This window comes from Octopus bimaculoides, chromosome 6, assembly GCF_046866305.1.
Source record: "Octopus bimaculoides isolate indiv1 chromosome 6, ASM4686630v1, whole genome shotgun sequence".
Classification (NCBI taxonomy): Eukaryota; Metazoa; Mollusca; class Cephalopoda; order Octopoda; family Octopodidae; genus Octopus; species Octopus bimaculoides.
This window is the reverse complement of record NC_142933.1, coordinates 74501080-74527162: the sequence shown is the minus strand read 5'-3', so window position 1 is coordinate 74527162 and position 26083 is coordinate 74501080. Positions and strand designations below refer to the sequence as shown.

At 35.9% G+C, this 26083-nt stretch overlaps 1 protein-coding gene across 6 annotated transcripts in view; it reads right to left on the bottom strand.

Annotated features, from left to right (window-relative positions):
• LOC106882562 (unconventional myosin-Ic) overlaps positions 1–26083 on the bottom strand; it is a 179063-nt gene that overhangs the window by 77734 nt on the left and 75246 nt on the right. For all 6 annotated transcript variants that reach the window (XR_016242318.1, XM_089354097.1, XM_052968713.2 and 3 more), the window contains 11 exons: positions 24610–24855; positions 21217–21332; positions 14316–14514; positions 12506–12586; positions 11335–11514; positions 8921–9019; positions 6300–6410; positions 4682–4753; positions 4315–4434; positions 2071–2138; positions 690–795 (listed from right to left, as the gene is read on the bottom strand). Coding sequence is in view for 5 of the 6 variants with exons in the window: in XM_089354097.1 (XP_089210223.1) it covers positions 690–795; positions 2071–2138; positions 4315–4434; positions 4682–4753; positions 6300–6410; positions 8921–9019; positions 11335–11514; positions 12506–12586; positions 14316–14514; positions 21217–21332; positions 24610–24735 (1278 nt within the window). In the remaining variant the exon portion in view is untranslated. The remainder of the gene's footprint in view (positions 1–689; positions 796–2070; positions 2139–4314; positions 4435–4681; positions 4754–6299; positions 6411–8920; positions 9020–11334; positions 11515–12505; positions 12587–14315; positions 14515–21216; positions 21333–24609; positions 24856–26083) is intronic.

The window sequence follows — 26083 nt, the reverse complement described above, 5'->3', positions numbered from 1 at the left end:
CTGGAGGAGTTTAGTTACTCTCATCCCCACCATCTCTCTCTCTTTCTCATGCCCCTTTCCATTCACATTTATAAAGAATTATAGCACTGGATCCCACCTCTACACAATGTACTGCATCAACCTTTCAACTTTGTCTGTCTGTGTCTCTCTCCCTTTCTCACTAACCCTTGACACTACTCCTTTCCCTTCCCCTTTCTATATTTCCCTTCCCAAAACTGTTTACACTGTTAATCTCTCCATTATCACACTCGCATCATATTTCACCTTCCCATCACCATGCTGAAAATCATCACTCTTTTTCCCCTTTCTCCTTCCAGTCATGGTAGTTGTTTAGTCTTGCCTGTGACAAGGTAATTTCACAAGTGCCGGTGCTACAAAAGCCAAAAACCACCTAACACACTCTATAAAGTAGTTTGCATTAGAAAGAGCAGTCAGTCATAGAAACCATGTCAAAATTGAAACACTGGAGTGCAACACAGCCATTTGACTTGTCAGCTTCATGTTGAAACATCCAACCACTTATGCTAGTGAATTGATATTGATAGATTATGTTGGTGATGACCAACTAAAATCTCATTATTTCATCTATGTTAAAATGAAATTTTAATTAAGATTTTAATTTAAATGTGAACATTTTAGTACAGATAGTCTGAGACAGATTGTTAATAAAATGGTTAAGCCATTCTTACCTCAATCCCTTCACGTTGGTACTCTTCTTGTTCTGATTTCAATGTTAGCTCAATAAACAGCTGTTGGAGTTTCTCATTACAGTAGTTGATGCAGAATTGCTCAAACCTGGAAAAAGGAGAATGAATTCATGAACGAAACAACAAATCAGAATTTATTTAATTATATAAGCACAGGCATGGCTGTGTGGTTAAGAAGTTTACTTTGCAACTACAGGGTTTTGAGTTCAGTCCCATTATGTGGCATCTTGGGCAAGTGTCTTCTACTAAGCCCCAAGCTGACCAATGCTTTGAGAGTGAATTTGGTTGATAGAAACTGTGGGGAAGCCTGTTGTGTGTGTGAGTGTGTGTGTGTAAGTATATATGTATGTATATGAGTGTATGTCTTTGTGTTTGTCTCCCCTCCTGCTCACCGTTTGACAACTGGTGTTGGTTTGTTTATGTCAGAGATTGATAGGATAAATATCAGACTGAAAAAAGAAAAAAAAGAAAGAAGTACTGGTGGTGATTTGATTGACTAAACCCTTCAAAGCAGTGCTATCTGAAATAAAACACAATCACATAAGAAAATGTAGTACCATAGTATATTTTAAAAGTGGAATGAAATGCTTTGATCGTAGGTCAATGAAGATTGACTTCTGACTAAACAGCAACAACAATACAATTAATAAGAATATTATGACCACTGACACCACCAACAAAAACCCTACCAACACCAAAACTAACTCCACTACTAACCCACCAACTTTTGAGTAACCAACTAGTAATGACATTAATATCAGCATGAAAGCATTGTTTGTAACTACATATGAAGGTTGGAAAATATATGTGACATTACAAGATTTTCGTAAGTACAAAGTCTACATCATATTTGGAGTGTTATTGTGACACTTGCAAATGAAGTAATTGTTTCAATAAGTCATAGAAGATGACATGCTCAAATTGGTACAGTTTCACAGAAATTTATTTGGAGCTAATGCTGTAAGAACAAAAAGAAAATGAGAATACAGATAATAATATGGAAATTCCAACAATTCAGTGCATACACTAAGCTGTAGAAAGAGATTGTGCATCATAAACATCAAACAATTTGGAATAAGTTCTTTAACCCCAAAGTAAATGATGATTGAAAATTATATATGATAGCAACTTTCATCCTCCTAGTAACTCTATCAGAACACATTATCACTTTATAATACGAAAATAAATGGGAAAAATTAATTTTGCTTTACAATTTTGCTTTATTCTCATAACATGGGATATTCTTGTTGTCAGAAACTTTATACTGTATTGTCAGGGCAAATGAAAGATGGAAAAAAAATTGTAATTATAATCAGCACTAACTGATACAAAAAGATTTCTGTATAAATTTAGTTTGACTTACCCATTTATTTGGAATATTTCGAAACCATATATATCTAATAGTCCTAGTAAAGTACATTTTTCTTTACACTAAAGAAATAAGAAAAAGAAACACATTGAAGAAGTAACAGCATGTATGAAGCCACTGATAAATATACAAGATTAAGGATTACATTTTTATATAATTTATAAATTTTCTTTTCAGAAGTGTCAATTTCATATAATTGTTCAGTTTATGAACTATTTCTTAAATTTAAAATATACAGTTTCATTTTTGAAGAACTAATTAGAACACATTTTGAATTTATTTGACAGAATAGTTAGATACCAAGGGATGAAAATGTTATCTCTAGTCTAATTAGTTTTGATGTCTCTCATCTCAGTTTGGTTCTTAATGATGAGTTAAGAAAAAAAGAAAAGAAAAAATGCTCAATTGAGATTGGCATGGAGTTGCTCACTAACAAATTCTAGAGTCTAGTCTAGAGTCTAATCACTTTGCATTTTCACCACTCCTACTGTAGCCTCGAGGAGGCGCAATGGCCCAGTGATTAGGGCAGCAGACTCGCGGTCATAGGATCGTGGTTTCGATTCCCAGACCGGGCGTTGTGAGTGTTTATTGAGTGAAAACACCTAAAGCTCCATGAGGCTCCGGCAGTGGATGGTGGCAAACCCGGCTGTACTCTTCCACCACAACTTTCTCTCACTCTTTCTTTCTGTTTCTGTTGTACCTGTAATTCAAAGGGTCAGCCTTGTCACACTCTGTGTCACGCTGAATATCCCCGAGAACTACGTTAAGGATACACGTCTGTGGAGTGCTCAGCCACTTGCACGTTAATTTCACGAGCAGGCTGTTTCGTTGATCAGAACCTTCGACATCGTAACCGACGGAGTGCCAACAACTGTAGCCTCTGCTGCTTGGAGCTGGCTAGGGTTTGTGCCACCTCTAGCTGGAACCACTTGACTCAATTAATTCCATCACCTAAATTATGTTCCACCCTCATCAACCCATCCACATAAATCCCTATCCTTAATTTTCTCTTTTAAGAATGTCAGACTTTTGAAATTTCTCTTTAGCAATGCAGTTATTTTAAGAGAGCTGCTTCCCGCATGCACTGTCTTGTCTCTCTCTTTTCTCTCACTGCTTTCGATGGTGAATGGAATCATGACAAAAAGAACCACCACCATAAAAGAGGTATCTTTTAAACATAACAGTATATTCATTAAACAATGAGACAGTCACATCTGGAACACCTTTGATCATGGATCTGCTTAATCTGGGTTGAACTGGGATTAATGTAGGGTTTCCATCATCAGTCAATGTTAACCATGCATCTGCAGCCCTGGGAAGCTGTTTTGAAGAAGACTAGCAGTCACTCATGCATGCAAGTCTCTTCTCTCCATGCCATTGATGTTTATTCAAAGGAAAAACTAACTTAAACCAATAAAGTTTAGCAGCAGTGTCATTGCAGACGCTGCTGTTAGAATGCAAAGAGTAGGAATTATCCAATATTCTAATGACTCTGCCAAGTTACCTTGTTGGGTTAAACTGGGGTTAAATAACATCAACAACATCATTTAGAGTTAATTAACTAGTATCAATTAACAGCACTATGCATAACAGCAACATAAACTTTACATTCTTAAAAGTGCTGACCAATATTCAAGAAACTGTTTTATATGTCTGTTGTATTATTTTATATAAGTATTTGCATATATTAACCCTTTTGATACCAACTCACTAGAGACTGCTCCTGGTTCTATGATACAAACTTTACATTTCAAAGTAATTTAAATTAAAACCTTCTGTGTTAATGTATGTTCCAAACACCAGCTTAATAATAAAAAGAAAATTATTTTACTAAATTCTTTATTATTTTCAAAATTAATATGGTAATTAAAGAGGTAAAAATAATGATAATGAATCATTTTGAAAATTTTCAATTACAACAATATAAGCTAAAACATGACTAATGTTAGTTGTAAACACCAAAGTCAAAAATATAACAGTAATTAATAACGATTTCAAATTTTTGCTACAAGAGCAGATTGGGGGAGGGGATTAAGTCGATTACATCGACCCCAGTGCGTAACTGGTACTTATTTAATTGACCCTAAAAGGATGAAAGGCAAAGTCGACCTCGGTAGAATTTGAACTCAGAACGTAAAGACAGACGAAATACTGCTAAGCATTTCACCCGGCGTGACAACGTTTCTGCCAGCTCACCGCCTTCTGCCAGAGGTGTTTAAAATTTCATTATTTTCTTACTTTTGTTGCAAGAGATGTGTTAATCTTTTTGACAATCCAAGTAAAAAGCCTGTCATATATTCCTTTAGCAAAAGCATCTCGAGCATAAATTGCTTGTTCCAAATTTAACGGAGTCTGCATCTAGAAAAAGTAATAAATATGTGTTGAATTAGTGAAATATAGTTTTGGCCACTGATGAATTATTAATAAAGAACCCATGTTACATGATGAGGATGATGATGATGTTTGAACTGATCATTAACAAACCATGCAATTTGTATTCTGTTATTAATATAGAATCAAAATATGTTAATACATTCTTTCTGATTAAATATTACAGTGAAAACTAAAAATTCATCAAATTTTTGTAATATAAAATGAGGCATACCTTTTCCTGTCGGACATCAATAGTTCGGTTTTCCAAAGCTGCAATTAGCTGCTCTTCAGGACATCCAAGTAACTATAAACAAAGAAATATATTTACGGTGCCTAAATTTCCAATAGCAAAAAACATAAATTAATGAGCGAGTCTGCTATAAATAGGAGCCAAATATCCTTAATATCATCTTAAAAAATGACATTTGTATCGTGGATTCCTGGTTACAAAGTGCTTGAGTAAAAGATAGAAAGGTAAGAATTTGAATTCCTTTGATTATGGTTAAGTTTTCATAATCAGGGATGACCTGGAGCTAAAAAAGGTCATCCAGTCTTGTTTTAATTAACCACTAGAAAGGCTACATTTTACATCTGTATTTACTGTAGTATCTAAACAGCTGCTGAGATTAAACATATTTAATTACTTTTTCAAAAACCACATCCTTGACAAAGGTAAAGTAAAGGGTAGTAATATAACCAGGTGGAGGTGTTAGGACAAGGAGGAAGCATCCCAGGTGATGCTTTTGTGGGGGTGGCACTTCTGACCTAGCGGCCAAGAAGTGGAGAGTGGGGAGAAAACTCACGAGCTATCCCAGGCAGCACACATTCTGGTTACACCACTGTTACAGCATCTTTTTTATTCTTTTACAGAGTCAAGAATTTTTCAACCTTAAGCTGAAGTATTATATTCAAGAACAGTTTAAAACAATTACTGTAGTTAATTACTCAGAGACATATTTGCATTAAAATAAAAGTTAAGTAGTGCTAATGTATTTAATGAAGTGAGCATTAAATGTCTAATTTTAAAAGACAACATTAATTCAAAGATTAAAATTATTTTAATCATTTCAGTAAGGAAGATAACTCTGTACATGTTATTAGACCTAAGCATAAAACTTCAGAGGACTAGTGAAAGTAATGATTAAAAAATCATAAAGTTAATGTTCAATATTATAGATGGGCACCAAAAATCATAGCCATGACTTGCAAGTGAGTATGATCTGGTAGCATGTACCATGATTTTGCCCATTATTTTAGGTGCCTATGTAATCATGAGCAGACATAGACACCCTCTCCACCTCCCATCATACAATTTTTCACTTTTTGCTTTCTTTAAGAGCATTGTCTTTCAGTGGTTTATTAGCTTCCATTTTGCTACTAGCCTTTAGCTTTCAGTTTGTTTTCCATCATTATCATCACATCAAGGATGTAACAGCTTGAGGGAGAGAGAGAGAGAGAGAGAGAGAGAGAGAGAGAGAGAGAGAGAGAGAGAGAGAGAGAGAGAGAGAGAGCTGCACCAGCAAAGGCTGGTACTCATTTTCTGTTGGGAAGACAAGAACAATGTGAAATGAAGTGCCTTACTCAAGGACTTAACTTGTTACCTAACCCAGAAATTGAACAACCAAACCTTATGATAACATCCAGGCCACTCATTTATGCATCCATGATTAAGTGCAAAAAACAAAGTATATTATAAAAAAAATCAGGTTACACTTGCAATTACCACATGAAATGCAATATGTTAAGCTTTGAAAAATACCTGATTTATCCAACCTAAACATACTTATTTACAAGATAAAGCAAACAGTTCAATAAGAGAGACATTTCCAGTAAGTGGTTGAATTACTTACTTTGGCAATATAAGTTTCATGTCCATTAAGTGATAGTTTAGCCACACCCTGGTCTTCTTTATGAGTTATATTTCCTAAGTGGATCACAGCGGCAACAATAGCAAACAAGGACTGAAAGAGAAGAAAAAAGGAAATGGAATGTTTGCAAATGATAATGAATTTCTAAATGGAAAAGATAAAAATGAGATTATTCATCGTTTAACGTCCGCTTTCCATGCTAGCATGGGTTGGACGATTTGACTGAGGACTGGTGAACCAGATGGCTACACCAGGCTCCAATCTGATTTGGCAGAGTTTCTACAGCTGGATGCCCTTCCTAACGCCAACCACTCCGAGAGTGTAGTGGGTGCTTTTACGTGCCACCGGCACAAAAGCCAGTCAGGAGGTACTGGCAATGGCCATGCTCAAAATGGTGTATTTTATGTGCCACCTGCACAGGAGCCAGACCAGTGGTACTGACAATATATAAATAAATAAAAGGCTGAGCAATATGACGTATAACAAAAATAATAGACAATTTGAAAAATAAAGAAAAAATCTTTTGACAATATCCACTGTTAACAAGATGAGTATAGGATTGGCTGGCTGATATTTTCAGACAACATGGTGCTACTTGGCTTGTCCGACAGTAATCTCCAGCATGCACTGAACGGGTTTGCTGCCATGTGCTGTAAGGCAGGGAGGAGAACAAGTGTTGTGAAGACTGAGACAATGGCCCTCTCAAGAAAGTCTTCCAGATACATTCTGCGTGTTAATGGCATTTCACTGAGGCAAGTGGAGAAGTTTAAGGCTGTTGAATGTTAAAATTGCAGGTGTTGTCACAGTAATGTGCCAGCTTCAACATTCAATCTTCAGAAGAGGAGAGGATGATGAAAATGCCAAACTTACTATCTTTAATTTGGTTTATGTGCCTATCCTTAGATATGGTCATGAATGTTGGGCAATGACCGAAAGAATTCAAACATGAACACAAGCAGCTGAAATGGGATCTCACTGAAAAATCTCTGGGGTGTGTTATGTAGCTTGGAGATCAGGGAGTCTCTCTAGGTTGAGTTTCAACTTCTCTCCATCAGTATTATGGACATGTAATTAGAACGTTGCAGGCAATGATCACAAAACAGATTCTTCAAGTCAAGCCAAACTGGTAGGAGATCTAGGGGTAGATCATGAGTAAGATGGCTGGATAACATCCATAGTTTCAGTTGGTCAAGCTTAGGAATCCAGTAGGAAAATGTAATAATTGTTGTTTCAGATAGAACTTTATAGAGGAAGGGCTTAAGGACTCCTATGTAATGACCGTCTCAGGAACAATGAGCAGTAAAGATGGAGGGACATTAACAAGATGTAAAAGAAACTGTATTGTAATCCTTCATCATAAGTTTCACTTTCATATAGAGCAATGGTGCTCAATCTATTGACTATGTAGAGCACAAAAAGACGAAACAAATATTTACTGGTATACTTCATGCAGAAAGTTAATAATTACTGGTACATTTCATCACCATCATCGCCACCTTCTCTTCCTTCTTCTTCTTAATATCCACACTCCTATACTTGCATGGGTCAGATGAAATTTTTTGAGGCAGGTTTTCTACAACCTTCGCCTGTTTCCAAACATGCTAATATTTCCCCATGGTTAGACATATTTTCATGGATGACTGGACACAAATAACACTGCCCTTAACATGGTGATACCTATTTACAACTATCATGCAACATCAACATCAGGAGGTACAAACACACAGCCCCACACACACACAAATTACCAGCCCAGGGCCATAGTAAAAGACTGAACTCAAACCATGTGGTTGGAAACCAAACTTCTTTCCCACAACTATGCCTGCACTTATAAAGCAAAAACAAAATATTGAATAATATGGATATTCTAATGTCTTAAATTATATTTCCAAAAATCTATGGGTTACCTAGCAGCACACCATTTAGGAACCACAGGTACAGAAAATATTGAGAATAAAATTCCAATCTGATAGATCTTAGTCTTCTCTAAACTATTATGCGTCTAATGTTAGAGATCATAGGAACAAGGTGTCAATGAAGTAAATTACTCTATTAGGAATCTCATCTGCATCACAATCTTAGTTTAATAAGAGCTTACCACTACAACCATGAAGGCGCAATGGCCCAGTGGTTAGGGCAGCGGACTCGTGGTCATAGAATCATGGTTTCGATTCCCAGACTGGGCGTTGTGAGTGTTTATTTGAGCGAAAACACAAAGCTGCACGAGGCTCTGGCAGGAGATGGTGGCGAACCCTGCTGTACTCTTTCACCACAACTTTCTCTCGCTCTTACTTCCTGTTTCTGTTGTACCTGTAATTCAAAGGGTCAGCCTTGTCACACTGTGTCACGCTGAATATTCTCGAGAACTACGTTAAGGGTACACGTGTCTGTGGAGTGCTCAGCCACTTGCACGTTAATTTCACGAGCAGGCTGTTCCGTTGATCGGATCAACTGGAACCCTCGACATCGTAAGTGACGGAGTGCCAACAACAACCACTACATCCACACCAAAACAAGGTGATTAAAAATGCAATTTTAAAAATTCAATTATTACACACAGAATATGCTGATATTGAAACTTAAGTTTAAATATAACATCTTACTTCTTCTTCAGAACAGGAGAAATCACAGATTTTCAAAGCTTGACGCATTTCTTCAAAGTTCTTCTTGTCGTCAATAGATGCAATCTTAATACTTTTTCCCTGAAAATATATGTTGAATACTTAATGGCACAAACAGATATAACAATTTTTTGTACAGAAACATGAATAAGTTTTGTAAAAAAGAAGTGTAGTCAATTGAATAACTCAGTATATTACAAGTGCTTAAAACTGCAAGTAATATACTGGAGTTCATTCAGTTGTATGTAAAGCAAAGTAGACATCTCTTTTACTCTTTTACTTGTTTCAGTCATTTGACTGTGGCCATGCTGGAGCACCGCTTTTTTAGTCGAGCAGATCGACCCCAGGACTTATTCTTTGGAAGCCTAGTACTTATTCTATCGATCTCTTTTGCTGAACCGCTAAGTTACAGGGACGTAAACTCACCACCATCGGTTGTCAAGCGATGCTGGGGGGGACAAACACAGACACACAAACATATAAATATATACGACGGGCTTCTTTCAGTTTCCGTCTACCAAATCCACTCACAAGGCTTTGGTCGGCCAGAGGCTATAGTAGAAGACACTTGTCCAAGGTGCCACGCAGTGGGAATGAACCCGGAACCATGTGGTTGGTAAGCAAGCTACTTACCACACAGCCACCAGAATTTTTAACTTATAACTTAAAAATAGACAAGGAAGGTTTCCATACTGTATCATTCAGTCTAGGAGAGGGATACTTTGGTAAAGATTAGATTAAACTTCTGTAAATAAATGTGCATAGGGAAAACATGACCAGAGGGAGTCAGGGTTGCAATTTAGTTGAGGAAAATATTATAAAAAGTGTTGATGTGTGAAGGTTTATAAGGCATTACCTATGTATTTCTTTTGCATGTAATCCAAAATATGTGGTGGGTACACTGTCCCACAGATTTGATGGGAGTACTGTACATGGTCTTGTAGAGAGCTAGCATTTTTCAAAAGGGGATAGCCAGAGGAGGAAGGGCAGTACTCACAACTGAGACTAGTGGGAGTAATCTATGTTTAGACTGGTGACCTATTCAAATGACTTACAGCAACTGAACTCTGTTAGAGGTACTCAAGAGCCCAAAGGTGATGCTAATTAGGCCACAGATTAAGTTAACCACCAAGAGTAAGAACAATCACGCATAAAGGGTTTTACACAATTTCTGTTTACCAAATTTCACAAAGCTTTCATCAACCCAAGGCTATGGCAGAAGGTGTTCTATACTGGGATCAAACCTCAAACCACATGGTTGCAAACAAATTTCCCAACCAAAAGTCATGCTTACAACAAATATTCCTGGAAGAAAAAATCTTTGTAGAGCAGACTTCCTACTACAAAGTCCAAGCCTTGTTGCTTGTATGCCTCAGTGAGCCTGAGAGTTAAGCCAGAGGAGCACAAGCTTCTGGTGGGGCTTCCCATGATGGACAGGTCAAAGAAAATGGGCCAGACTAATAGAGATCCAAGAGGTAAAAATGAGTTTGCATAGGGCCAACACCCCTACAGTACGCTACAGACATCAAAGACAATTTAATAATCAACAAGCCTTGGGAGAGGAAAGTCTTCTTTCAGGGAAATAGAAAGGGCAGTACAGGTACAAGCCAGAGTTGAGAACAATGAGAAAAGTTGTTGATGGCCTATGCTCAATAGGAATCGAATGGGGTTAATTAATAAGTGGAACAGACTTCAGTATATGATATATACGTCTTCATTATGAAAAGTTTTCAAGGATTGTAAGATGAATATTTGAATAACACATCCTTTTAACAACAGACAAGCACAAAAGTTTTAAGCTCAAACACTAGCCTTAACAATGCTATTTTCATGTGATTAATTACCTAACTATTGTAAGATAATCCATTTCAACTTTTTCTAAATAGTTTCAAAGTTTTTGCATAGCCAAACAAGTAATAATGAGAATTTCACTGACAAGTGAATTATAGCAGTGGTCTTCAGGGGGTGGACAAATAATCATATTTAATAAAACTAAGATAGTTATAAGTCTTTACATATGTAATTTACTCTGGCTATAGACATTAACACAAGGGAGATAACTACATGATACCTCACAACACGAGACAGAATTAGAAATTTGAATTTGAAATTAAGGAATATGAAGATGCATAGCGTTCATTATTTTTTTAATTTGAAGTTCCCACAGTATCTACTTAGTGGGAAACATGTATAGCACTATTTCATTCGTTTTAGAAATATCTGCTTTCTCATTAATAAAGAGGGAGCAAAAGTGTTTAGTTATTACTATTTGGAGGTAGGAGGCTGGGATTTTTCACTTTATAAACTACTGAATAATATAACAAACACAACAGGGTTTTAAACAAAAGAAATATATTTATTATAAATAAAGTTATAGTACTTTAAATGCATATTACCTGACATAAATAGTGGTACTTATTGGGATCACCATCTAAATTCAGTTTCTCAAGTAATTCCTGATCTTTGCTGCATAAAAGTTGGTAAAACACATGAAAATTACGTTCTCCAGGTGCATGGTGAATAACTCGAGATTTTTCCAGAAGATAGTTGAGTATATGTCCACCCACAGGAGCTCCCTTTAATAGAATTTAAAAAATATGGTCAGTATATTTTCCAAGGTCTACTTTATAAAAAAGACTCTTACAGTTACCAAAAGAGATATCGAAACACAGAAATAGACAAAGTAAAAAGAGAAATGAGAAGAAGAAAAAAAAGAATATATAGAAAGTGAATAAATTGTAAAAGTGACAGAGAAAATATTTTAAGAAAAGAAAGAAGAGAAAAAGAGACAGGAACATAGAGAGAGTGATCTCATATTTACTTAAACCTGAAACCTCATAATAATCATTGTGTTACCCATGGGAATTCTATGGCTTTGAAAAACTTTATGATTGCTGGAAGTTTAGAGAGCTATGAAATACATAATTTCTTTTGTTATTGCATTTTCCCTCAGGTGCTGATTCTTAAGACAGTGTAAAGTCTGCATAGGTAGTATTGAAGGTGCAGTCTTAGGAGAGAACATCTTTGAAAACTATATTCTTTGTTATACACTTGTCATCTTTTCCACCTGAATGTTACCTGTTATTCTTATCTTAATGCCAACTTGTAAACATGCTCATACAACGGTCCATAACAAAATACTGGTTCACTTCTCTTCACATTTCTATTGTGATTACATTATTATAATTATAGAAAATGAGTTGAAAAAATAATCAACATCATCATCATTCTAATGTCCACTTTTCCATGCTGACAAGGGTTGGACAGAAGTTATTGGGGTGGATTTTCTACTACTAAATGTCCTTCCTGTTGCCAACTTTCACCTGTCTCCAAGTAAGGTAATATTCCCCATGACCAGGCATGCTTTTGTGGAAGACTGTAATTCAATGACATGGCTTCTTACATGACAGTGACATTCATTCACAATGCCAACACAAAGCCGAGGCAAGAAGACACACATGTACATATGATGGGCTTCTTTCAGTTTCTATCAAACAAATCCACACAGAACAGCTAACAATGTTAGCTGTTAGTTGTGTTTACAACTTTAAAATGTGTACCACTTACCTTATAATCAAATTGTATATCCATAAATTTGCCAAATCTGCTAGAATTATCATTTCGCGTAGTTTTAGCATTTCCAAACGCCTATAAAAGAAAATGAGATTTTTTTTTCTGAAATGTTTTAAATTCAAATTATGCTTAAATTAAATTTTTTTCTACAACTATATGCAAACAAAAAATTCCATATTTAAATGTAAGCACTCTCATTCACAGATATCCTTCTCTTTATCTTTAACTTGTATCAGCCACTGGATTGTGGCCATATTGGGGTACCATCTTGAAGGATTTAGTTGAACAAATTGACCCAAGTATTTATTATTTTTAAGTCTGGTAATTATTCCATCAGTTTTCTGCTGAACTGCTAAGTTAAGGGTATGTAAACAAACCAACACCGGCTGTCAGGTAGTGGAGGGGACAAACACAAACGCACAGACATACACACACAGATATATAGATATATGCAACAAGCTTCCAAACAGTTTCCGTCTAGTAAATTCACTCACAAAAGCACGGGTTGGCCCAGGGCTATAGTAGAAGACAATTGTCCAAGGTGTTGCACATTGGAACTAAACTCAAAACTAGGGCTGGATTAAGATCCACAGAGGCCCTAAGCACTCAAAAGGTTTTAGTGCCCCCACATATATGTAATCCAAAATATAAACAATAATAAACCATAAAATAAATTTTTATTCTTCAAAATGAAATAAAACTAACAGTAAGATGGAAAAGAATGTTTATTTTATTATACTTCCACTTTATTTATATTTGAAAAGTTTTCTCCAACTTTCTTTAATTGCAATGTTTTTGAGCAGATCTTCAAAATTAATCTTCCGTAATGCATCTGCTTCTCTTCTTGGTAAAAATAAAACATCCAACCTGCCTTGTAGCATGGTTGTTTTGATGAGATTTTTAATATACTTCAACTGAGAAAATGAATGCTTAGCTGATCAATTTGTGACCATTAATGTTAAAAATATATGAAAGGTAATGTCTACATTTGGAAAGACACACTCAATATTTATTTTAGCAAGTCTAAAATGATTTCTAATGTGCCGTAAACTATTTACAATTACTGTGGTGCTCACCCTTCCCTCGATGCCCTAAGCATGTGCTTATTTTGCTTAAGGGTTAACCCAGTGCTGCTCAAAACCATATGGTTGCAAAGTGAGCTTTTGGACCACATAGCCATGCCTTCTTCTAATTTTTGCTTTTCCACCTGTTTGGGAAGAATCAATATATAATAACTACACCCACTAGCCACCAATCAAAAGCATAACCAAGGTAGTTTTAGAACATCATTTTTGCTGTGATGGATGGGTCTTCTCAAGCACAGTGAATCACCACTCCTCATCAACTCATAAGGCATTGGTCAGCTTGAGGCAATAGTAGAAAATACTTACCTGTGATGCTACATAGTGGGATTGAACTTGAAACAATGTGGGTAAGAAGCAAACTTCTTAACCACACAGCCAATCACTTCTACCCCATATCTCGTCATGTATTATTCTCTCCTCATATTCTTATGAAACTACCTTCTCACCTCACATCCTAATCCACTGTCTGTATCCTCTTTTATATTCACCTTCTGTATCTTGAGATACTCTGGCATCTCATAACTACCATCTCTACCTCTTTTTCTAGCTACTCCCACCCCACCTTATACTATGTTGACTTGCCATATATCTCATCTATAGCAAGACACCTGTGCTTTCCCTTAATCATACTTTAGTCTCTCAACACCTGACTGACTGACTGTATGTATATATGTATGTATGTATGTATGTATGTATGTATGTATAAAACAGACACTTACCTCTAAAACTGGGTTGGATTTTAAAAGCCTGTCTTTGACCCTTTCAACTTCACTGGAATGAACATTGCATGCTGCTATGTATTGAAGCAACTTTTTGGATGCTTCTGTTTTGCCAGCTCCAGATTCCCCGGAGATAAGTACACATTGGTCCCGATTTTCTCCTCGCATCGATCGATAAGCAGCATCAGCAATAGCAAAGCTATAAATAAAGTGATAGAAAATTCAATTAATTTTGGTAACGGATCTAAAAATAATATATAATATTATATATTTTACAAGGATATATATACTGTAATACTATAATAATATATATAATATATAAAAATATATATAATATAAATAATAATTAAATATATAATATATAGAAATATATTATGTATAATATATATTTTTTGAATAGTTGCTTAAGGGATGCTTAAAATATCTCATGGAATAGGATATGGTCTAGTCATCTACATAGTTAATCAGATTGTACAGGAAACTATCACAGCAGATGTTGCAGCTCTATAGTCAACTGTTAACTGTTACAAAGAGGTATTAAATTGATGGACCGGGTTATGAAAATTAGAAAAAGAATTATAGCTCAACTAATTAGCAAGAGAATTAGCCTGAATGAGATACAGTTTGGTTTTGTGCCAGGAAGAAATACTACTCTTGCTCTCTTTCTAGTAAAGCAATTGCAGGAGAAGTAAACTACTGCACTTGGCTTTCATCAATCTAGAGAAAGCCTTCAATAGGGTTCCTTGCTCTGCAATCTGGTAACTGTTGTGGAAGCTAGGAAAGATGAATGACTGGAGAGAGACACCCAAGCCATTTACAGGGGTATGGGCAGTAAGGTAAGAGTAAGCTATGAGTCATCATTATCATCATCATTATTTAATGTCTGCTTTCCATGCTGGCATGGGTTGGATGAGTATGGCAATGAATTTAGTATGCAGGTCAGAATTCTTCAAAGCTCAGTTCTCAGCCCCAATTTATTTTCCACCTTCCTCCAGGATATAACAGAAGAATTTAAGACCAGCTGCCTGAGGGAACTGCTCAATGCTGAAGGCCTTATTCTCATGGCTGAATCTGTAGAAGAATTAGAAAAGAAATTCCAGGGTGGAAGCAAAACCTGGAATCAAAGCTAGTTTGGCAAAGACCAATGTTCTCTAGTAAGCAGGAAAACAGAATATACTAATCCCTTCAGGAAAATGATGAAAATGGACCTGTTTGATATGGATAAAAGATGTAAGTAGAAATTCCATATGTTGTACCCAATGTAAACCATGGACACATAAAAGGTGTAGAGGATTCATAGGAAGATTAACAAAGAATAAACTTTGTTTGTGGTAGATGCATAAGAGCAATAAACACCAAGAAAACAGAAGAAATAGTTTTTCTTGAATGACCAGGAGGATTCTTAGAGGTAGTAGGTAGTTTCAGAAAATGAATTGGCTGGGGAAAGTTCAGAGAATTATTATCTCTGTTGGTAATAAAAAGCTTGTCTCTTTCAGAGTGAAAGCCAGATGGTGTGATGCTTATGTATGAACAGCAATGCTACATGGTAATGAAACATGGGCCGTGAATGCAGAAGATATGCAAAGATTAGAAAGAAATGAAACTAACATGCTCCACCTGATGTGCAATGTTAGTGTGCATGTATAACAAGATGCAAATGTGTTGACAAAAAAACTGGGCATAAGAGGAATCTTGTGCCCAGATGAATCTTATGTAATGTGCTAGAGAGAAGACTGTACTAGTATGGTCATGTGATATGTATGGATGAGGACAGTTGTATAAAGAAGAGCTGATCACTAAATATGGATGGAACCTGTGGTGGAGGGAGACCAAGGACAATGTGGGACAAAATAATAGTGAAGACTGACCTAAGGTTGAGTCTTACAAAAGAGATGACAAAACTAAAATGATTGTCAAAAATGAGGTCTTAAAAGCATATGGTTTATGTCAATGCTCTGCATCCTATTTGTACCTGTCAAGTCTTCCCCACAACCCACAACTCACTTTCATAACACCCATCTCTTAATCTCCCTTCTATGGTACTATTTCCTTGCAGGTTGTAATTACATGGGAACACAAAAGCATATATTTCATCCTGTCTTTTGTGCTATCACTTATCCTTCTCTTTGAAACCACTTCCCTTGTCATCCATCCTGCATTCTCAACATCATGCCTTAGCACTACATTTTCTATTGAATCCTTCCTTCTCCTGAACACCCTCTCATACACTGACACCTACACCCCAACATTTGTTGATCACTCACTGTATCTAACCCCATGAACCTCTGATCTACATCTCAGTTACTGCTCGTCCCTCTCTCTCCCTCCCTCACACTTCATATAATTTCTCTATTTCTCATTTATCTATGACTTTATGACACTGATACTCTCCATCCTTCCTTTTATGTCCTTCCATCTATCACCTCCTCCTCCCTGGCCCACTTCTATTTTCCTTTATCATCTCTTCAAACTGAGATTCACCATTGATCACACCTCCACCCTTGGTTACCAATCACTGCATCCACCTCTATCTCTAACCATCAGTCACCCTCCTTTTATCAGTCTTGAAAACCTACCCATCCAGCTAGGATCAAATTTCTGTCCTTATTCTCCCTTTATCCATCTTTTTGTACCCTGACACTACATCTCCACTATTCTTTCTCTCTTTCCAGCCGGGGGGATCTCCTTTACAAGACACCTGTTCCTGTCGTTCTATCATACATTAGCCTCTCAATACCAAGTACAAAGCTACCTTTAATAATACTGTACTTCGCTCAATTGAGGGGTCTTGTCTTGTGAGTTACTTGGCAACCTCACTAATGCTGGTGCCATGAAAAAAATAAAAAATACCCAGTACATACACTATAATATGGTGGGCATTAGGAAGGGCATCCAGCCATAGAAACCATGCCAATACAGACATTGGAGTTCAATGCAGTTGTTTGGCCCATAGAATCTTGTCAAACTATCCAACTCATACTAACATACAACTATGACGTTTAATGATGGTGATGACAACAACGATGACGATGATGATGAATTTGCAGAGTAAGGGTATTATTAACTAAACTGATGGTACGCTATTTGTACTCCTTTATTTTTTTTTCTTAATTTTAGTGGGTTGAAAGGTAAAAATTAATTCAAATTGTATATAACTCAGAGCTTAAACTTCCAAATTCTGGAATATCCTTTACAAAAGTCTTGTCACGTAGGTTCTTTAATCTAGAGTAAATGATTTGAGATAAAATTTTGTTAGCATTAGCTAGGCATAACTTAACATTTTGCTTATCATAATTTACCGCCTGATAGTCAAGAATGAAACAAAACTCAAATTCTATACTTTAGCAAAAGATGATGCACAAATTTATTCTAATGTTAAATAGCAAATAGAAAGAAAGAACTTACCATGGAGTGACCACTGCAAGCAAAGTAGGAACTTTCCATACAGTGATCACTGCAAGGGAGACTACCCTTGATTACATAGAAAAATAATCTACACATGAGTTATATATATATTTTTTTTACTTGTTTTAGTCATTTGACTGCGGCTATGTTGGAGGACCGCCTTTAGTCGAGAAAATCGACTCCAGGACTTATTCTTTGTAAGCCTAGTACTTATTCTATCGGTCTCTTTTGCCGAACCGCCAAGTTACGGGGACGTAAACACACCGCCATCGGTTGTCAAGCGATGGTGGGGGGACAAACACAGACACAAACACACATACATACATATATACATATATATACATATATATATATATATATATATATATATATATATATATATATATATATATATGTATGATGAAGAAATGGATATAAGTGTGGGTGGGGGAGAGAAAGGAAAGCAAAAATTAATAGTATCATTTACAGTTGTGAAAATGATTTAAATAAGGGAAATTCACTTAAAGAAAAAAGCCAAAGAGGAAATCATTAGCTGCCAAAGTAGATAATAACATAACAGTGTTAATCTAGCATAGCAATGAAAATGGAACTGGAACATTATTCTATGGGATTTTAAAACAGAAGTAAAAATTTTCTATGAATTTGTCAAAAAGTAACAAACACTATTAATAAGAATAAGGATGTAGAGGATGAAAGTTTTTATAAAATAGATGGGTGTGGTTGAAAAATTCGATATTTTATGGTTCTGAAGAGCATCATTTATTGTTTTTCTGATATGAAAAATAGGTGTATTACTGTGAAGAGAGGAAGAGGTTTTTTAATCCCCCCCCCCCCCCCGCCAAAAAAAAAGAAACCCTCGGTGGAGTTTTTAGGTAAATGCACAACAATTTGAAAAACTTTCTTGCCAATGTTTTAAGCTCTAACTATTACCAATTGTAATATTTTGTAAAGCTAGTGCAAACACACACACACACACATGTTATAATATGGTTATAAAGTTAAAATTTAGAAAGATCCCAAATACACACACACACACATTAACTGTTTCCAAAAAAGTAAACAGCTATAAGAGCTGACATGCCTATAGGTGCAGGCATGGCTGTGCGATTAAGAAGCTTGCTTTGCCTCTGCCAATGACTGAAACTAGTAAAAGAGTAACAGACCTTGGCTACATATTCTCATGTAATTGTATGTCTATCATTATCTTTTAACATCCACTTTTCCATGCTTGCATGGGTCAGATGGAATCAAGTAAGGTAATATTTTCCCATAGCAAGACATATTTTGTTACAGAAGACTGGAAATAAATAATCTCACTTTTATGATGATGAAGCTCATTAAGAAAGATCATGTGATGCCTTGACAAGGGTACACACAATAACATTCACACATCTCTCTCTTGGTCCCTACACACATGTGCACGCACGCATGCGATAAGCTCCTTTCAGTTTCTGCCAACCAAATCCATTTACAAGGCTTTGCTTGACCTGAAGCTGTAGTAGCTGACACTTGCCCAAGGTGCCACACAATAGGACTGAACCCAAGACCACATGGTCAGGGAATAAGCTTCTTAACTACATAGCCATGCCTGCATCTATATATTTATTTATCCACAATACAAATTGATTTTCTTTTCACAAGGAAACAAGATATTTGAAATTGGTCATGTAAAAGCAGTCTTCTATTTAATCTAAATATTTTTATTGATTTATGGGTTTTGATTGCAATATAATGCATTTAATAAAATATAATGTTTTAAAATGACTTTCTTATTCTACACATATTCTTTCATTAAAAAAGGCAGTTAAAGTCGAACTGAAACCCACAGGCTTATGAAACCAGAGCTTATTCATATTTTCAAGGTGTTTATAGGCTGAAAATACAAAATTCAAATCCTTAACAGAGTACCAGTCTATAAATAGGTTAACTCCCAAGGTGTCATTGATACTCATTTTCAGCTGAGTGTACTGCAGTAACATGAAATGAAGTGACTTGCTAAAGGACACAATGCAATGCCTAGTCTGAGAATCCAACTCATGACCTAACAATTGTGAACACTACATCTGAACCACTAGGGCACACACTTTCACATTGTGTATGTTGCTTACTATAATATGACAGTGTTAAACCCTTTAGCATTTAAACTGGCCATATCCAGCCCAAATATTCTACCTGTTTAATGTTCAAACCAGCCTCTAATACCTATCCTACAATGTCATTCTAAAAATATGCAATCACATCATCAAAATCTCAAAGTTATAGGAAAATGCATTATTAATTAAAAGCAGTGTGATTGAATAAGCATTACATTTGAGGGGTTAAATGGAAAGAATATTGGAATAATTTCTCATTACCTTCCCCTAAACAGCAATAAACCAAAGATATTTGGAGGAAAGGAAATAAAAGTTGTAATACTCGAACTCTATCCAGGAATATCAATAATCTAAATGAGGTGAAACATCTCCATTGTATAATATTCCCTTGATTTTATCTACTTGCTCAAGAGAGGATTAGATTGTATCAATTTGCTCATGAGAACATTTGAATCAAGCTCTCCAAGTTATTTATACAGTGCATACTGTATTTGTGGAGGCGCAATGGCCCAGTGGTTAGGGCAGCAGACTCGTGGTCATAGGATTGCAGTTTCGATTCCCGGACCGGGTGTTGTGAGTGTTTATTGAGCGAAAACAGCTAAAGCTCCATGAGGCTCCGGCAGGGGATGGTAGCAAACTCTGCTGTACTCTTTCACCACAACTTTCTCTCACTCTTACTTCCTGTTTCTGTTGTGCTGTAATTCAAAGGGTCAGCCTTGTCACACTGTGTCACGCTGAATATCTCCGTGGACTACGTTAAGGGTACACGTGTCTGTGGAGTGCTCAGCCACTTGCACGTTAATTTCATGAGCAGGCTGTTCCGTTGATCAGATCAACTGGAACCCTCGACGTCATAAGCAACGGAGTGCCAACAACAACTGTATTTGATGATATAAAAGATACTTGGGCATATTAGAAGCATTCCAATTTCAGCAGTACGTATTCAGAAAAAAGAGCCCCAGGGACAAAATTAGCTTATGGAAGGCCCAACTTCGCAGTGTGACCGTTTTGAGATTTTGGGAAAAAAACTTGTCACTTATATGCTTTCAAATACAGTATATTATTTTTGGTACCCTAACCCTTCTCTATCTCAATGAATCAATGAATGTTAAGTGAAAGTAGTTAAGGAACATTTTCTGAGCAAACATGCACAGATTTTGCCATCTGTAACATTGATAAAATCATAAAGAACGGGGGACTGATGGTTTGTCAATAGACTCTGCACTTGACACTATTTTCCATTTCTATTATTATAGATTGTCCAATACAGGTATGCCTTCTCTGATGGTATGACTTGTGATAGTAATCATGGAATATCGATTAGACTGTTATTTCTTCCTGTGTCATTCTCATGCAATCACACCCTCATAAGAAATAGGTATTAAATTTGATTTTAAACTTACATGTGTGGAGGAAGTTCATAAAAGTTGATATTGCGGTAACTTTGCATAATATCATTGTTATAGATATCCAGTTGACAGTAAGGATTCACTGATACTAGGACAGGACCAATATAAGTCTGCAACAATAAACGTTAAAATGTTACATCATGTTCATTACAGAGATTTTATGAGAAGTTTTTTAAAAGATTAAATCAGTAAGTTAAGAAATAGAGTTACTTCCCAGTTAAATGGACCACCATATTGAAAATCTAAGCACAAAAATCTTTCAGCTAACTAATAACAGATCATTTTTTTTTCTTTTTGGAAAGCAACATAAATTTACTAGACTGCTTTGACACAGTTGTTGTTATTAAATGGAATTTTGATATAATATTGGAAAAGAGGTTAAATTTAATTAATTATTTTTCTAGAAGTACTGTATGAATAAACTCAGGGAAATTTCCAAGATAAACCCTTGTTTATTTATTTATTTCACATTCAGAGGTAGCAAGCTAGTAGAATCATTAGCCTGTTGGACAAAATGCTTTGTGGTATTTCTTCTGGCTCTTTATTCTGTGACTTTAAATCCCACAAAGGTTGACTTTCATCCTTTCAGGATCAATAAAATATGTACCTGTTAAGCATTAGGATTGATGTAATCAATTAACACACCATTTCCAAAATTGCTGGCCTTGTACTGAAACTAAAATGAATTTATTCCATATTTATACTAAAGGTTCAAAGAGAAATTAATTACTTAACTCTTCTCTTCCTGTGCATATTCTATGTACTGTTCATGAAGTTTTGGTTACCTTTTCTGATGAGCTGTAGTACACCTAAGCACTGTATACAATAAGTTTATTAGGATTATTATTGAGTGAGAGAGCAGCACATGCCATCAAAGTGACACTGGGGTACAAATATATGAAGCCCAATATACCCGTCATGACTACCCATCTGATAAGGGTACACCAGGCACATGCATCACAACCATATGATGACCTTGTATCAAGCTAAACAGCGTATGACCAGTTAGAAGTTTCTTCAGGTCGAATAGCTCATCCCACTCAAAACATTCCCCGAGTAAGGTTTTTTAAGGATGATGAACAAAACACCTATGTATCCAGAGGTGAATTATCCAAACTCCCAAAGAATTCCTCTCAACACATGGCTATGATGCTCTCCCACTACTTCTGCTCATGATCAGAGATGCACATATCGTCAGCTACTAAGAGACATGCTCAGCTGGTTAAGGTCAAGCAACTGACAAGCAAATCTGTGGTATTGAGCAGAATATTTGCTGTAGCCCATCTTTTATACCAACACGAAACATGTACATGATAACGCTTCCAATCAGTTTGTTGATCAGGCACACATGGCTTTTATGGGTTTTTCCATGAATAACCTTTAAAGCACTTCCGCCTATTGAGAGTTTTTTACTTGTTACATTGTTTCATTGTTATCAAATGTTTACACAAGTGGTTTTTTTTTTTTTTTTTTGCAAAACCCTTTGCATATCGTCTAGTGTTGTTCTTTAATGTTTTGATTTATATTAGTCCTTGTGGCTGATAAAAGAATGAACTATTATTATTATTATTATTATTATTATTATTATTATTATTATTACTATTATTACAAAATTTATCAACTTTTTTTCACAGATTCAGTTCTTATTTAAAGTGAATACTAGATCTGATTTTCACAGTAGTAGTAGTAGTAGTAAAATGAGGTGGGTGATTCCTAAGAGTAGCAGTACTCATGTATTACTATTCCCATAGCATTTTGAATGCTCCTCTTCATGCTATATTCATACTGTTCAAAATATATACATACTGTATTCATACTATTAGAAAACAGATCATATATTTTATTTCATTTTTGAATTTGGTTTGCAAGATTTTATTATGTGATTTCGTGTGTTGAAGCATATTCTGTTGTGTCTGGGTAGAGTAATTTTCTTATTGTGCCTTAAAATTTAACACACTCACCGTTAAAATTTCCACTTATTTCTTATTTTTATTTTCCTAAAATTTTCGTTGCGTCTTGCAACCTTTTCAATAGTCTTGACTCTGTCTGTTATTTATCATACCCCCATACCCACATTTTACACAGGTAAAGTAGAACAGTTGATGGGCTTTTATGTAGATAGACATATATTTTAGTTGTACATTTAAATTATAGAATATAAACATACAATTTATCAAATACGAAGCATAAAAATTTAATGTATTTTACCATTTCTCATAAACTTTCCAATAAACTGAAATTAATGGCTGAAAAATACTCACAAAATTATAAAAAGAAGCTACTAAAATTGTTAGAATGTAAAATTCTAAAACAAATATTCACAAATTATAATATTGTGAAATATGAATAACATATATATGATCTATATAAACACAGATCTATTCAAACAGAGCAAAGAGACGGTTGTGGGTTCAGTTCCACTATGTGGGAAAGTGTCATGTACTATAATCTCAGGTCATCAATGCCTTGTGTGTGAATTTGGTAGGCAGAAACTGTGTGGAAGCCCATGTGAGTGTGTCTTTCCTCACCCACCACGAATCAGCATTGGTTTGTTAACATCCTTGTAACTTGGTAGTTTCAAAAAAGAAACTGATAGAATAAGTACCAGACTTAATAAATAAGAAATTTGTTCAACTAAACCCTTCAAAGCAGTGCCCCAGCATGGCTGTAGTCCAACGACTGTAACAAGTAAAAGAAAAAAGATATAAATGTAGTATTGAGGGCCTATTTGGTACAGTACACCTTGCCCATTACCAAAACCTATTTATGATATTGGCAATTCATATATTGTCACGGGTACATATTGTTATGCTCATTACTTATTTCTTAGTGGTCAAGTCCATCTTGATGAAAGTATGTATTATAATGTTGTATAGTTTACTATTTTAATCAGTAGTACCAGATTAAAATTGATGAGCATTTTCTGTACTGGCAAGAAAAGGATTGGGCCAACAACTAATTGAACTCACTACTTGTAAATTACAATTCAGCATAAACTAACAATAAAAGAAGTTATGCCAAGGTTGTGTGCACTGCAAGGCATTTGGAGAATGGAAATATTTATAGAACCAACTTTCTTTTTGGAGAAGTTAATTTAATACTGGAAAATCTTAGGTTCAAATTCATCTCCTTTACTTTCAATGAATCATTTGTTGGCTTATTTCTCAGCCTTTCTGCTTCATTAATACATTTGTTGATGAGAGAGCTATGATTTGCAGTGTGAAAGTAAACATTAAACAACTTGCTGAAACTAAACATTAACATTCTTTTTAAACAGCAGTTTACACTGTATCAGAATAGAATAGAAAACATTTTAACAGTTTAAAATACAAACAATAAAAGATCATTTGAAACATATCAGGAATTGACTAAAATAAATATACTTACATAGATAAGGTTTTCTTTAAATCTTTTCTTGAGATTGAGTTTAAAAGCATCAGGATCAGTAAAATTTTCCAGAAGGACAAAGTCCTGCAACCCTACATGGTCTCGCTTGGTTAATTCACTCTCCATGTTGATGCAGACTTGGAAAAGCTGGTCCACAGAAATAAAAGAATTTAATCACGTGCTTTACTGGCTGCTTGTTGTTGTGCAGTGAAGAAAGAGCTGAATGTATTGACCTTCTCCGTACATCTAAAAAAGCAAACATAAAACAAAATGATGTAAATGTAGCAAAGACTAGCAACAGAAAAATGAACAAAAATAATAAGTAAAAAATTTTAAGTTTCGAGATGCAATATTAATTAGAAGTTATGACTAAAACAGGAAATTATTCATATAAGCCTCATTATCATCATCATCATTTTTAACATCTGATTTTTCCATGCTTTCATGGGTTGGAAGAGTCCCCTCCAACACAGCATCCCACTGCTTGTTGCATTCCTGCCATCCTTGTATGAGGTTCAGCCATCACTACCTCTGCTTGTGTTTACTTTGGTCTTCTTTTTCCATTGAATCTTTCAACATGACTAATACTTTTTCACTCACCTGTCACTTTCCAAAGACATTATATATATATATATATATATATATATGATATTGGCAATTCATATATATATATATATATCATCATCATCATCATCGTTTAACGTCCGCTTTCCATGCTAGCATGGGTTGGACGATTTGACTGAAGACTGGTGCAACCGGATGGCTACACCAGGCTCCAATCTAATTTGGCAGAGTTTCTACAGCTGGATGCCCTTCCTAACGCCAACCTCTCAGAGAGTGTAGTGGGTGCTTTTACGTGTCACCCGCACGAAAACGGCCACGCTCAAAATGGTGTCTTTTATGTGCCACCCGCACAAGAGCCAGTCCAGGGGCACTGGCAACGATCTCGCTCGAAAACCCTACAAGGCCAGTCAGGCGGGACTGGCAACGGTCACGCTCAGGATGGTACATCTTATGTGCCACCCGCACAAGAGCCAGTCCAGGGGCCCTGGCAACGATCTCACTTGGCTTGCCGGGTCTTCTCACGCACAGCACATTTCCAAAGGTCTCGGTCAGTAGTCATCGCCTCGGTGAGGCCCAATGTTCGAAGGTCTTGCCTCACCACCTCAGCCCAGGTCTTCCTGGGCCTACCTCTTCCACGGGTTCCCTCAACTGTTAGGGAGTGGCACTTTTTCACGCAGCTATCCTCATTCATTCTCACCACATGTCCAAACCAGCGCAATTGTCTCTCTTGCACACCACTACTGATGCTTCTTATGTTCAGCTTTTCTCTCAAGATACTTACACTCTGACTTGTATGCACATTTACATTACACATCCAGCGGAGCATACTGGCTTCATTCCTTGCGAGCTTACGCATGTCCTCAGCAGTCACAGCCCATGTTTCACTGCCATGTAGCATGGCTGTTCGTAC